Source organism: Trichechus manatus, unplaced genomic scaffold (genome assembly GCF_000243295.1).
Source record: "Trichechus manatus latirostris isolate Lorelei unplaced genomic scaffold, TriManLat1.0 scaffold00014, whole genome shotgun sequence".
NCBI lineage: Eukaryota > Metazoa > Chordata > Mammalia > Sirenia > Trichechidae > Trichechus > Trichechus manatus.
The window spans coordinates 14,511,896-14,526,848 of NW_004443950.1; the positions used below are offsets into that span (position 1 = coordinate 14,511,896).

The following is a 14,953-nucleotide window of genomic DNA, read 5'->3' on the forward strand; positions in this document are numbered from 1 at the left end:
CTTAAAATAAGTCTGAAGTGTGGTGGTGGAACTGTTGCTGTGCTAAAGACTGATGTGTTTTCATGCCATCTTTCAGGACACTGTAAAATGATTTTCAATTCATATTATCAATCATTATAGAGGTGAGACAGTCGTCAAGTTTGGGGGCTCTCTTCAAACTGAAAGTCTGTGTTTTTGAAAGTTCAAACATGATTATTGATTGATTTTAAGTAATAAATCTGTCCTAAGTGTGTAATAAGCTAAAAGTCTTGGCAACTGATGTACAAGAATGTAAATATTTTCTAGGTAGCCTTAAATGAAAAACTGCAATTCCACCGTTGATTTTTCTTCCCTTTTTTTTTTTTTTTTTTTTTTTTTTAACCTTACCTTTTTTCCTCTCTCTCTTAAACACAACTTTGAAGGTCAAACATTCGGGACAATGTAGAAATGATTAAGCTTCATAAGCAACTAGTGGAGAAAAGCAATGCTCTTTCAGTAATGGAAGGAAAATTTATTCAGCTTCAAGAGGTACCGTGATCATTTATTTTATTATGATGATGCATAGATACAAAGAATTCAAAACTGACATTTAAGTTATTTGTTTTTAAAAAGTAGAATTGTCATAACACTAAAGCATAATTTTTATGATTACTCTTTTTATCCTTGAGTTGATGTAATTTGGCTTCATTTATTGTTATTTATAATTTAATAACTAAAGAAATAACTGCTTGGACTTTTATGACTATCTGTCTCATCTTAAAATAATGAACACATTTATGATAAATTATCTCGTGCCAAGAAAATTTATTTTTAACTCCTTTTATAAGAAATTATTATCTGTACTTAGTATTGGAGGGTTAGCGGCTGTATTTGCATATATCTTCAGTTTTAAACATTTGTAAAGTATCTAAAGTAGACCAAAGTTACAAATCGTGCTCTGTTAACGCTTTCCTTTTGGGAGGTTTGTTGTGGGGTTTTTTTTATTGTTTTGTTTGTTTTGCTTTGTCAGTACCAGTATCAGAAAATATTTACATATCCATAATGTCAGCTATTAATGTATTTATTTTAAACATTAACAATTCATGTTAACAGTACTTGAAACTCTTCTTCCCCATAGTTGTTTTAACAAGGACTATGGCCCCACAGGAATCTGCCATCAGAGGGCTCCTATTTATTGGCACTGCATAATTAACATGAGTTCTGGAATTAATGAACTCCAAAACATTCCAGATGAGCAGAATTCATATTAAGCAGCACTTTCTTTGAAGTGCTGAGACAAGGAGAGCAGTAAATTGATGCAAAGCATAGGGTCATCTGAAGACTAAATTCACTATTGAATTAAATAGTTAAATATTTTTAAAGCATACTCTAGGTAGAGTTTTTCATCCTGCAGGAACCTCCTTAAGTGCCAAGTAATAACTACCTTCCATATAAATGTGAGAGTTTGTAGAAGAGAGACTGATTAGAGAGAGGAAAGGATAGCACTATCTGCAGATGGACAGAAAAGGAGAATTGAAAAGTATGTGTGTTTGAAAGCTATTTCTAAAATGAGGAATTAAGAAAGCCCACAAAAATGATTTTACGTTCTCTTAGCACTTTAACCATTTTAATTTCCATTTAACAGTGATTTCAGGTATTTGTTTAAATACCATCATTAACAAGTGTCTCCTGTAGCCCAGGTACCTCTTTTGGGAATTAACACAGGGTAGAGATTTGAGAGCTTCAGGCCAACAGCCTCAATGAGGTCAGAAGCCGAGAGAAAGGTGGTTAAAGGTAGTGTCTACAGCGAAGCAAGATTAAAGAACATTGGCCTAAAGTAGCTCACCAACACTTGTCTTGTAAAGGAGCGTACAAGAACTTCAGTAGAACTTAAGCTACTTTGTGTGGCCAGTGAGGCAGTGCATATTATGGTCATATAGCCATTATGAAGAGAATTCACTGTAATCAACATTAAAAAATTTACAAAAGAGGCATGTAGTATTTAAGTATATAAAACTGAATTCAGAGCATGCCCATAAATAGGCCATTTTGAAAGTTAAGAGTTTAACTATTTTACTGAATTGAAAAATTTAATTTATTAAAATTAAAAGCTAACCATCCCAGGCTGTTTATACGGTGTGATGGCAAATCCTTTCAGTTTGAATATCTGTGGTCAGCATTTATTTTTGACCCATGCTGCAGCATTTTTAGACAGAATGTCTAACCACTGAAGCCACAGCAAACAGAAAAAAAAAAATTAATTGCTGAAACTAATTTACTTACTGGTCACTATCAACAAGTCAGAACTAGGAGGAAAGAAAATAAAAGCCAAACACTTTTTGCATTATGTGGGCTTTGCTAAGGTCACCCTGTAGTTTCTTCCTCACGTTACATGTCTCTTACAGACAGGTAACCCACAGGCATCATTTGTGATGTGAAGAATAAATTGTATCATGTGAACTTTAGTAGTAAATATATTTATAGAATTGTAATCGTTTATTCAAAGCATAATCCAGAAATCTTAAACAATTTTCTTTTTGTTTTATAGAAGCAAAGAGCTCTCAGGATCAGCCATGATGCCTTGATGGCAAATGGAGATGAGCTAAATAAGCAGCTTAAGGAGCAGCGTTTAAAATGCTGCAATCTTGAGAAACAATTAAATTCCATGACATTTTCTGAAAAACGAATAGAAGAGGTAAGCTCCCAAAGATTTTAGCCATCCGTTGCATTAAAACTTCTCTGCAGCTGATTTGAAAAAAGAAAATAGAGATGTTTTAAATATATGTATTTTAAAATTATAAGCTTCATATATGGCATGTTGAGCACAATACAGTTTAGTTGCTGATAAAGTATGGGAGTGGCAAATCAGTGCTGAAAAATACTTGCTAATGTCTTGAGATCCACTCGTTACCTGAGGGATTAAGGACCCTTGACTAAAAAGAAAAACATTATGAAACTGATGCAGATTACCTTTGGAACTTAACTTTCACAACTAGAACAATTTATTCATCATTTGAGATACCAAAACAGAATTATAGGAATATATCTCTTACTGAAGAGAAGGATATTAGGTTTCTGCAGCATCAGCAATTTTGTGAAATTATGTAGTTTTTTTTTCCTAACAAGTTGTTTGAAACTCCCTCCTCTTCCTATTACTGTTATTGCTCATATCCCCACTAGCATCATCTCTTGCTGTAGTCTATAAATGCATCTCCATTTAGGGAAAATGGAAATAAAATAAGATGCCCCCATTCTGTTCTGATCTTGGGAGAGTTTTTTATCTTACTATTGTGTCTCACTATCATCAGAAGAGAATTTTGAGAATGGAGATGAATTTTAAGAATATTCTGATCCATAGGAAAAGATTGTAACTACAAAATATACTTGTAATAAAACTTAAATGCTAGAGTACAGAAATGTACATTTTAGTCATAAGATGCAATTATTTTCCCAAATTTATTTCTAAAAATATTATTTAGTGGGATAAAATAAGGTACATAATTTTGTTTGTTTTTTTCATTTATTGATAAGGTATGTTATTGGCTGTTTGTAAATTCTAAGTTAACATGAGAAATTGTCTTCAGAGTAAATAGTGATTGACACAGTTTGTTTACACCATGAACCCCCAAACAGTTAATCCTATTATTTCTTTATGGACCAATTAGAAATTAATATAAAATGAATGTAAGGAGGGAATGCATAAGGCTAGGAGAAGTAAAAAGTATTATGTTTACATGGACTTAACAGCAACCTTTTAATACATTCTTTTTTGTGTTCTGACACATGTTGCCATAATGCAGTACATACGTTTCTACTGAATTAAAACAGGAATATTAATTTCGTGTTTATTTAACAACTTGGAAGAGTCAGTGCTAAATTACATACAGACAATAATAAGTGACCTACTTAGCAGCTACAGTTTAGAAATCAAGATTGAAACATGTTAGCCTCCTCTCGTGAGGTTTTTTTACCCCCATGTGGTTTTATATAGTAATCACCTAACATGTAATTTTCTCTTCATTTTAGCTGCAGGATAGAATTAATGATTTAGAAAAGGAACGGGAACTTTTAAAGGAAAATTATGATCAACTCTATAACAGGTAAATCATGGTTCCGTGTGTTCTTTCATTCTCTCGTTTGAGCTCTGTTTTATCAAAGCATTTGATGTCAGACTATCTAATATTGATTAAATAGAAATATCTTAGCAACAGCTGACAGCAAGGGGAAATACATATGCATGTATATGTATACGTATATATATATGTATGTATATATATACGTATACATAGATATATTCTAACAGAAAAATATGCTCTTTTTAGGGATTAGTAGTAAGTCCTTTAACCTGAGCAGTATTCTGTCACTACTAAGAAAGCTATATCACTTTGTTGCCAATAACAACTGCTTTCATTTATTGTACGTAAACTATAGGCTAGCAGGCACTGTGCTAGATACTCTACATATATTATAAATTCCTCACAACAACCTTGAAATGTAGATATTGTAAATGCCCATTTTACAGACGAGGAAGATAAACTGGGATTAAGTAACTTGCCTGAGTTTTTAAAACTGTGACATAATAGAGCCTCTTTCAATCTCTCCAAGCCCATCTTTCTTCCACTGAGCTCCCCTGCCTGTCAGTAGAGAGTAATTTTGTTGGGGGAAAGCAAAGGCATTCACTTACAGTTGTCTCTGTTCATTATAAAGAGAAATACAAACATCTTTATATTAAGATAAAGAGCTGCTTCCATTTTTTTTCTTAATCTGCTTCATAATTATGGTATTTTAGAAATTAGTCCCTTCTGGTAATGTTAGAAATGAAAATCTGTTCCAAAGCTAAGTTTGATTAAGTAATATAGATATGTATATATTCTTAAGTCTTTGCAACATGATTAATACTTGTTTACATGAAAGCCGATTTTAGATATATTAAAATATATGTGGTAGCTGATAGTCAATAGTTGTTTCTATTGATCGGACACTAGAACATCAGAAAATAGCTATCTGAGCTAAAGATATATCTTTAACCTTTTAATTGTATTTTTTCACTTTCTAATTTAAACAAATCATACCCAAAGAATGTGAGGATATGCTTTTATTTTGTCGCCTAAATTAATGTCAGACATGATCCCAGTATGTCTCATTGCCTGTGTTGTTTTCGTACTGGTATCAACCATCTTTGCACAGTGGCGCATTAGATTAAGGGCTGCCGATTCCAAGTTCAGATGCCAGCTAAAATAATATTTTGGTTCCTCCCGCAAGGGGAGACTAACTAAAATATGTATGTGGCATTGGTGTTGGACCCCGTTACAGATCGTTTGGCCTCCAGTATTTTATTCTGGTTCCCCCTTCCCTCACCAGCCCTAATTAATTTTATCTAAAGTATTTCTTACTGATTACTAGTGTCTCCTGTTTTATATTTCAGTCTCTTTGGAATAATGTGTCAATTTATATTGGCATATATTTAAATATTTAATAATTGCATATTTGAAAAAGTAAATGTTAGTATACAGATCACACAGCACTCTATTTTATCCTCGTATTTTATAGATGTGGAAATTGAGACTCAGAAAATTTAAGAAGTCACACAATATTGCCGAGACTTAAGTACAAAACTAGAACCCAATCCTTTTGACTCCAAAACTTGAATTTTTTTCCGCCTATGCTTTCCTTGGAGCCCTGGTAACACAGAGGTTAAGAGTTCAGCTGCTAACCATAAAGGTCGGCAGTTGGAATTTACCAGCTGCTCCTTGGTAACCCTATGGGGCAGTTCTGCTCTGTCCTGTAGGGTCCCTGTGAGTCAGAATCAACTTGATGGCAACAGGTTAGGTTTTTGTTGTTGTTGTTGTTTTTGTGCTTTACTACTTCTCTCATTTAAGTGCATTAGAAAATTGTATGTGTGAAAGGGAAACAATCATGGAGTAATGGGACAGTCAGGAATTTTTATTGATTTATATTTATCTTCAACACCTTGTAATTTCAAATAATTTAACACTGTCTAAATGCAAGAAATTGTGTGCCATTTGACCATTACTTCTTAATTTTCTACTTCCTCCCATTTTGAGAATTTACTGAACATACCTTCTTGGAACAAAAAACATCAAACCTAGCTGGGAATAGTGCCTACATGGAATTTTGAGAGAGACATATTGTATTCATATTTACCTTATCATCATAAAAATTTTATTTTTCCGTATTGGAAAATGACCTAAGAGTATAAATCTGACTTTGAAGGTTTTTTATTTAATGTTTTATGCTTAAGCTACATTTTTTTTTCTGTCACATTAAGACCAAACTTCATTGTGCTGCTTACATTTTAGCTTTGTGTGAGGTGTCTGGAAGTAAATATATGCAATGATTGTCAAAACATTTAATGTCACTAAAATTCAAGACTTAGCAAGTACACATGATAACAAATTGTTGTTATTAGGTGCCATCGAGTCCATTCCAACTCATAGCGACCCTGCATACAACAGAACAAAACAGTGCCCAGTCCTGCGCCATCCTCACAGTCGTTGCTATGCTTAAGCCCATCATTGCAAGTATAAAAATCTGTAATATAATTTAAAATATATATGTATATATATATGCACACACATATATATAGTAAGTTTTGAGAATCACCGAAGAAATTCTACAAAAATCATCATCATCCCTAAGAGTCTTTACAGCTCTTGTGTTTCATGGCCCTGCTATTCATCATGGCTAACAACTAATGTTCATCAGACGCTATGTATACTCCCTATTTGGTTAGTCAGAATGATAGGATGTTTTAAAAAAGAGAGCATTTGTTTGTTATTAAAAATTGGCTAGTTTTCAGGAGAAAAAATTTGATTTGCAGATTTCATTCTCCCTTTTCAAATGAAATTTTGAATGTGTTTATTACTTGAGATATGACATGTTAGAGAAATCATCTGCTAAAACCCTCATGTTAGTACAGTCATGCACCACGTAATGTCCTTTTGGGCAACATCCGACCACATACACCTCTGTGATCCTACAAGGTTATAATAGAGTTACAGTAGTAACCTACTTAACCCATATATTCCCTTGCCACATACATTAGCTGAAATATAGTACTGTATGTGTACAGTAGGAGCCATGGTGTCACAGTGGTTAAAGCGCTTATTGATAACCAAAAGGTCAGTGGTTCGAACCCACTAGCCGCTCTGTGGGAGAACGATACGGCAGTCTGCTTCCATAGCGGTTACAGCCTTGGAAACCCTATGGGGCAGTTCTGCTCTGTCGTGTATGGTCTCTATGAGTCGGAATCAACTCAACAGCAGTGAGTTTGGTTTTTTGTTTGTTTGTTTGTTTATGTGCACAGTATCTAGGCTATTTAGTCAATACAGGTACGCTGCAGTATCCCATATAGCTTTGCTAAGTACAGGCAGTCCCTGGGTTACGAGCACCCGACTCATGTACAACCCATAGTTATGAACCAAGCCCTGTAAAGCCTATTATATTAAAATTTTGAGGTGTCTACAGTAGTTCGTAATAACAAACAGGTGCTACTTTACAATGCGTATCAGAACATTATTATTATTACTGTATTATTATGTTTAAGATGTTTTAGTGTATATGGAAGTGTTTCTTTAATTTTTTTATGCATAAAAAGGTACACTGTATACTATATACTAAGACATACATTTGACCGACGTTAGATACAAACCATACCTAACTGTTAAGACTTACATACAAATTCAACTTAAAGACAGTCAGTCTTAGGAATGGAACTCGTTCATAATCCAGGGACTGCCTCTGTATAATACAGTGTTCACACAACGTCCAAATCACATAATGTCCTATTTTACAGAATGTATCGTGGACATTAAGTGATGCATCACTGTTTTTAACATGAGCTGTTTTTAATATGCTAAAGCATTTTTATACAATGTCAAGAAACAAGTGTAACTGTTTAAGAAATGCACAATTTAAAAGTTCAGAATGGATTTTTTGCAATTATATCTTTCTATTTGCTCAGAGAGAAACTGTATACTATAATATAGTATAGTATATTTTTTGAAGTTAGTATAGTTTTAGGCCATGTAATTGTCAAATGCAGTGATCCTTCAGGTATAATGTATAAAAGTAACCTGAAATTTTATTAAAATACAGGTTTCGTCATCCTACCATTCAATTCTGATTCAGTCAATTTGAGTTTGGGTTCAGAAAATCTTTTGAAGGTGATTTTAAACTATTAACTTCCTTGAGAAACACTGATTTAATGCCTGTAAGAAAAAAGTGTTGTTCTCATTTTTTTTCTCTTGTGTTTTTTTTTTTTTTTTTTTTTTTGGTGCTTTAGATGATTTGCCGAGCACACTAGTTTCTCATTAAACAGTTAATTCACATATTGTTTTGTGACATTGGTTGCCAACGCCACGACGTGTCAACACTCTCCCCTTCTTGACCTTGGGTTCCCCATTACCAGCTTTACTGTCCCTTCTTGCCTTCTCATCCTTGCCCTTGGGTTGGTGTGCCCATTTAGTCTCGTTTTGTTTTATGTGCCTGTCTAATCTCTGCCTGAAGGGTGAACCTCAGGAGTGACTTCAGTACTGAGTTAAAAGATGTCCAGGGGCCATGCTCTTGGGGTTTTTCCAGTCTCTGTCAGGTCAGTAAGTCTGGTCTTTCTTTGTGAGTTAGGATTTTGTTCTATGTTTATCTCCAGCTCTGTCTGGGACCCTCTATTGTGATACCTGTCAGAGCAATTGGTGGTGGTAGCCGGGCACCATCTAGTTGTGCTGGACTCAGTCTGCTGGAGGCTGTGGTAGTTGTGGCCCATTAGTCCTTTGGACTAATCTTTCCTTTGTGTCTTTAGTTTTCTTCATTCTCCCTTGCTCCAGAGGGGGTGGGATCAGTGGAGTATCTTAGATAGCTGCTCTCACAAGCTTTTAAGACCCCAGACACTGCTTACCAAAGTAGAATGTAGAACGTTTTCTTTATAAACTGCGTTATGCCAGTTGAACTAGATGTTGCCTGAGAGTGCTGGTCTCATTTTTGAAGAGATATTAACCCCTTTAAAAACTGGGTGAATCAATGAAGAAACCAAAGACACAGTGGAAATATTAGTCCAAAGGACTAATGGGCCACAACTACCACAGCCTCCACCAGACTGAGTCCAGCACAACTAGATGCTGCCTGACTACCACCACTGACTGCACTGATACACATCACAACAGAGGGTCCTGGACAGAGCAGGTGATAGATGTAGAAAAAATTCTAACTCACAAAAATAAATAAATAAAAGACCAGACTTACTGGTCTGACAGAGACTGGAGAAACCCCAAGAGTACAGCCCCCGGGCACCCTTATAGCTCCGTTCTGAAGTCACTCCTAAGGTTCACCTTTCAACCAAAGATTAGATAGGCCCATAAAACAAAGCGAGACTAAATGGGCACACCAACCCAGCGGCAGGGACAAGAAGGCAGGAGGGGACAGGAAAGCTGGTAATTGGGAACCCAAGGTCAAGAAGGGGAGAGTGTTGACATGTCATGGGGTTGGCAACCAATGTCACAAAATAATGTATGTATTAATTGTTCAATGAGAGACTAGTTTGCTCTGTAAACCTTCATCTAATGTACAGTAAAAAAAAAATTTTTTTTTAAATTGGGTGAATCAGTTTTTTACATGGAATAGTCATCTAATATCCAAAATTTTTAAGAGTGCTGCTAAGCATTCAAAGACTGTTCTCACTGTGCTCTGTTTCTGTAAAGTGAGCACCTGTCCCCTGCAGTCACCGTAGACTCATCAAAGGTCATATGATCAAATATGAGCACTTTGTTCTTCCCAGAAATCAAACTCTGAGTACATTTTGGGCATCCTTTTTCCTTCAGTAAATGAAATATCCTCATGTAAATGTGTATTTAATTTTCACTGGGCCCTAAGTAACCAAATTAACCAAACCCACTACCATCAAGTTGATTCCCATTCACAGCGACCACATACGGTTTCCAAGGCTGTAAATCTCTATGGAAGCAAACTGCCACATCTTTCTCCCACGGAGTCGCTGGAGGTTTCAAACCCATCTACCTTTCGGTTAAAGTTGATCACTTTAACCACTGTGCCACCAGGGCTCCTTAGGCCCTAACTAAAGTACCTATGAATTTCTTTGTGGATGATTTAGAGTTTATTCTTCCCAAACCCTTGTGGCGCATTGGTTAAGCACTTAGCTGCTAAGTGGAATGTTGGTGGTTCAAACCCACCTGGCAGCTCCACGGGAGAAAAGACCTGGAAATCTGCTCCCATAAAGATTACAGCCCAGGAAACCCTATGGGACAGTTATACTCTGTTCTGTAGGGTCACTGTGTGTCGAAATTGACTGAATGGCACCTAACAACAACATCTCTTCAGATTAGGATGCCCTTGAACATTGAAATAAATGGAATTTCTTCTGTAAGAAAAAAGATCTGAGGATGAAGATGAATTCTTCAGGCTTTTCTTTTCCCCTCTATTTTATCATGTTGTTTATCAAGGATGTGTATTTACAGTATGCTGACCCCTGGCTGCAAGTGGACATGCCAGTGACCACAGGCACCAGTGGGCATTCTCTGCAGACTGACATTTTTTCACTCCTTCAACATAATGTAACAATGAAATGTGCACAAAGACCAACTATGATTCTCCCCCCTCAGTTGTCACTGTAGGCAATATATAAAAACATTTTCATGAATAAAAGGTTCTCAAAAACTGTTCTCATATGCAGATCTAATCATGTACACAGCCCTTACAAAGAAAATGGAGCCAGATGTGGTTCACCATTTATAGTTACACAGATGGCTCCAAGCATAGAGGAATACAGTAAATTCAAAAGGAATTCCTCATGAAACTCTAGTGGAATGTAATCCTAAATTTAGAGGGAAGATAGCAACGGACTAAATTCAGATTGACTTATGCTGATTTACACTAGTATTTTGTGGGTTTGGAAAAACCAGGCTGCTAAATTGTTCTTAATTTAAACACATACAGCTTCTGATGTTTCTGCCAGATTAGCTGTTGGTGATCTTTTTGCTGGTTCTAATGCTATTGGAACACTACTGTTTCTAATTTTTGGCATCTGATATAATGTATAGTTGTGCCTATTTCATCATGCTAATTTTTTTCCAAGTGGTACATGTTTTCAATAATACAAGACACACATACACGTACACATACACACACACATGCACTCACACATATCCATATACACATATATGTGTATTATGTATAATTTTGCCAAACACAAAAATTATATTTGTTGTTTATTAAGAATGAAAGGAATATTCTTCCTTTAGTATTTAAAGTATATGTTCTATTTAGATTTCGTTTAAGTCTAGGTAATTGTACCTTTGATATAATTAACTTAAAATATTGGTATATGAGATCTATGCCTTTTTTTAAGGCTGTATATATGAAATGAGAACATTGATAGAAAAAAATAACTGTCATATCTAGAGAAGCTTCTAGAATCCTACTTATTTTCAAGGTCACATTATTTTAAATTGAAACAAAATATTTGAAATGTAAAATGAATATACATCCTGCTGTTTTGAAAGCTGTGCCCACCAGAAAACTGTGAATTTTCTAAATAATATCTTTTTTTGGAATAAAAACTGTAAGACTAGGTGGGAGCAACAGTAAGTAGAATTTTCAATAATACATTTCTCCCCCATTTACTTCATCATTATAAAAGCATATTTTATAAATTTTTGTTTCATTTACTAGGTTTCAAATAAGTAGAAGGATCAGAACTGCTAATAATTATTCAGTCATATCAAGCTTCACATTTAATGATTGTTATAGATGAAATTGTGCCCCCCCAAAAAATATGTGTTGTAAATTCTAAGCTCTTTGCCTGTGATCAGAAACCTGGTGGTATAGTGGTTAAGCGCTATGGCTGCTAACCAAAAGGTCGGCAGTTCAAATCCACCAGGCGCTCCTTGGAAACTATGGGGCAGTTCTACTCTGTCCTGTGTGGTCGCTATGAGTCGGAATTGACTCAATGGCTGTGGGGTTTTTTTGGTTTTGTTTTATGCCTGTGGTTATAATCCCATTTGGGAGTGGGTTGTCTTTGTTATGTTAGTGAGGCAGGATTATTGTAGAGTATAATTTGAGTCAATCTCTTTTGAGATATAAAAGAGATTAACCAAGCAAAGAGTAGAGATGGGGAAAAAGAGATGCCAAGCACATGATGATTGCCTAGGAGCAGAAGCTCAGAAGAGACAAGGACCTTCCTTCAGAGCTGACAGAGAGAGAAAGCCTTCCCCTAGAGCTGGCACCCTGAATTTGGACTTCTAGCCTCCTAAACTGTGAGAAAATAAATTTGTTTGTTAAGCCGTCCACTTGTGGTATTTCTGTTACAGCAGCACAAGATAAATAAGACGATGGTTTTCTGCTGAAGTACAGATCAAGATTAGTTTTTCCAAAACCTGGCTGTCACCTAGGAGCTTTATAAAACTATGAAGTCCTGAGATCTGCAGTTTTGAATCTCCCTAAGTGTTCTTATTGCAGCTGGTCTGGCATTAGTGTTTAGAACACCATTTGGGAACCGCTGGCCTGAAGGAATGTTTATTTTATGCTTTCTGCATACCGTTTAAATTTTTTTTTTTTTTACTGGTTCTTTCTTCCAATATGCGGGGTCATGCATTAGTAGATTTTAACCCTAGTTTAAACTGCAGTACTTTTATTGAGGAATAATAATTCTGTCGTTGTCATTTTTATCAGGCACAGAACATTGGTTTTCATCCCAACCATGTGTTACAAGTAAAATCATTTTTGTTTTTTAGGGCAAAAACTACATTATCAGTACTTCTTAAGTAATACAGAATTACCGTGTTGTGGTTCAGTATGCTATCATTTTGTGGCCAGGTTTTATAAATGCCCTTATTATGACAGACTCTTAAAAAAGTTTCATAGACTCTAAAATTAAAGATCAGGTGGAGAGTGACTTTCCTCTGTATTAAGATGACTCGTATGTGGGAGAGAATGGTTTTGTGCATTGTCTTTTGCTGAGGTTTGGAATTGTGGATTCTTCTGGAGTATGTACAGTATCTGAATTCCTTTACTAGTCCCACAAAAGCTGCACACTGCCAACTTTTCTGGCTTTAGAGCTCTAAATTAAGGCCAGCTCCTTTGCTCATCCCACAGACTCTTTCATGTTCTCTAACCGCAGCCTGAGAAAGGCGCCTTGGTTTCAACAGCAGCAGACCAGCATATGCTTACTTAATTCCTAAGACATGATGACAGTGGTCTCTGTGCCACTAAAAGCTTTTCTCTTTATTATTTTCGGTTGAAGCTGATTTCCAAGCTTGCCTTGCGTGTCACGTGTGTTTTGCAGTGCCTTCAGCGCTGCTCATGAAGAGCAATGGAAGTTCAAGGAACAGCAGCTCAAAGTGCAGATTGCTCAGCTCGAGACGGCCTTAAAATCTGACTTAACAGACAAAGCTGAAATCCTTGACAGATTAAAAACGGAAAAAGGTACATATAAAAGAACTACTGATTTATTCACTTCAGACATCTGATGTTTATTCACTGAACCAGGCAGTATTATTTATTGTGGTGCTTGTTGTTTGCCAGGCATCTTACTATGTATTAGGGACACAGCCGTGTCACAGCCATCCTCTTTCATGAATTTATTAGTGCTCAAAAATTTCCCTTCAGGCAGCCTAGACTATATATATCAAAGGAATTATCTTTTTTCCCTCAGGGTTACTCTTACCCAGGTTGTCTTTAATTTGTTTCATTTTCCTAAATTCTGAGCCTTTCTTTATTCAGCAGTCAACAAGTATTTATTGAGCACCAGCATATGCTAGACACTGTTCTAAGTTCTGGGGCTACAGCAATGAATAAAACACAGACCTTGCCCTCATTCAGCATTCATTTAACAGGGAGAAATCGACAACAGGTAAATAAATATGTCCTATGTCAGGTGGTGGTAAGTCAAACGGAAAAAAAAAAAAAAAGCCACCTAAGACAGTGGAGAGTGGGGGAAGTGGTTGCTTGCTGTTTTAATGTTAAACAGGGAAGCTCTCTCTTCTCTGATAAGATGTTGAATTCTATGCTGTAATCAAACAAACAAACCCATTGCCATCAAGTCTATTCTGACTCATAATGACCCTATAGGACAGGGTAGAACTGCCCCATAGGATTTCCAAGGAGCACATGGTGGATTTGAACTGCCAACCTTTTGGTTAGCAGCGTACACTCTTAACCAGTATGCTACCAGGGTTTCCACTCTGTGATAATGAACCTAAATACCAAGAAGCCTTGTCAAGATGTCCCTGCTAAAATAATAGTCATTAATAAGTCTCATGTCATGAATCACAGATCTCGCCCTTCTTGTCTCATAGAAGTAAAATAATGTATAGTTAAAGTAGATATCAGAATTACTATAGTAAACACATGCATACTCACACAGATGCACAGGGAAATGAATTATTTGCTTCAAGTCTTCAATCTGTTTGTTCATCTGCTAGAGACACTAAGTGCTGTGACACTTAAGTTTCTCCTGTTGAACATTTGCAGTTCAGTTCAATGAGAAGATTTGAAAGTTTAACGCAGACTCAGTAGAAAAAAAAATACCTATCTAGTTAGTACTTTTATATATTGATGTAGATCACAAATGCCATATTTCATTGACTACAAGGAACATTACCATTCACATTTTAACATCTCTGAAACTGGGATACATATTAGTAGTGATTGCATTTTAAAATTGCAGTCTGCAATTTTTTTTCACATTTTAACAAATCTGAGTATGGAATGCATCTTATAATTGATGGAATCTTAATTTCCGTGAAATACATTAGTGCAGTATTTATTCACCAAGTGATTAAATCTGATGACAGATTATTTATGCATTTTCCAATAGAAGATTGTGAGTCGAATAAAATGTTGACATGATTTCAGATCTGGTGGACATTTAAAAGTTTTGATGTCAAAGATACATGGCTTTTGATTTTAATGTGCATTATTGAATACTTAACAGAATGCTTTCTGTTAGTAGTTGCTCAATTCTTGT

At 35.6% G+C, this 14,953-nt stretch overlaps 1 protein-coding gene across 3 annotated transcripts in view; it reads left to right on the forward strand.

Moving 5' to 3' along the window:
• RPGRIP1L (RPGRIP1 like) overlaps positions 1-14,953 on the forward strand; it is a 118,796-nt gene that overhangs the window by 29,007 nt on the left and 74,836 nt on the right. For all 3 annotated transcript variants that reach the window (XM_023726898.1, XM_023726901.1, XM_023726900.1), the window contains 4 exons: positions 402-507; positions 2,507-2,653; positions 3,985-4,058; positions 13,271-13,410. In XM_023726898.1, coding sequence (XP_023582666.1) covers positions 402-507; positions 2,507-2,653; positions 3,985-4,058; positions 13,271-13,410 — 467 coding nt within the window. The remainder of the gene's footprint in view (positions 1-401; positions 508-2,506; positions 2,654-3,984; positions 4,059-13,270; positions 13,411-14,953) is intronic.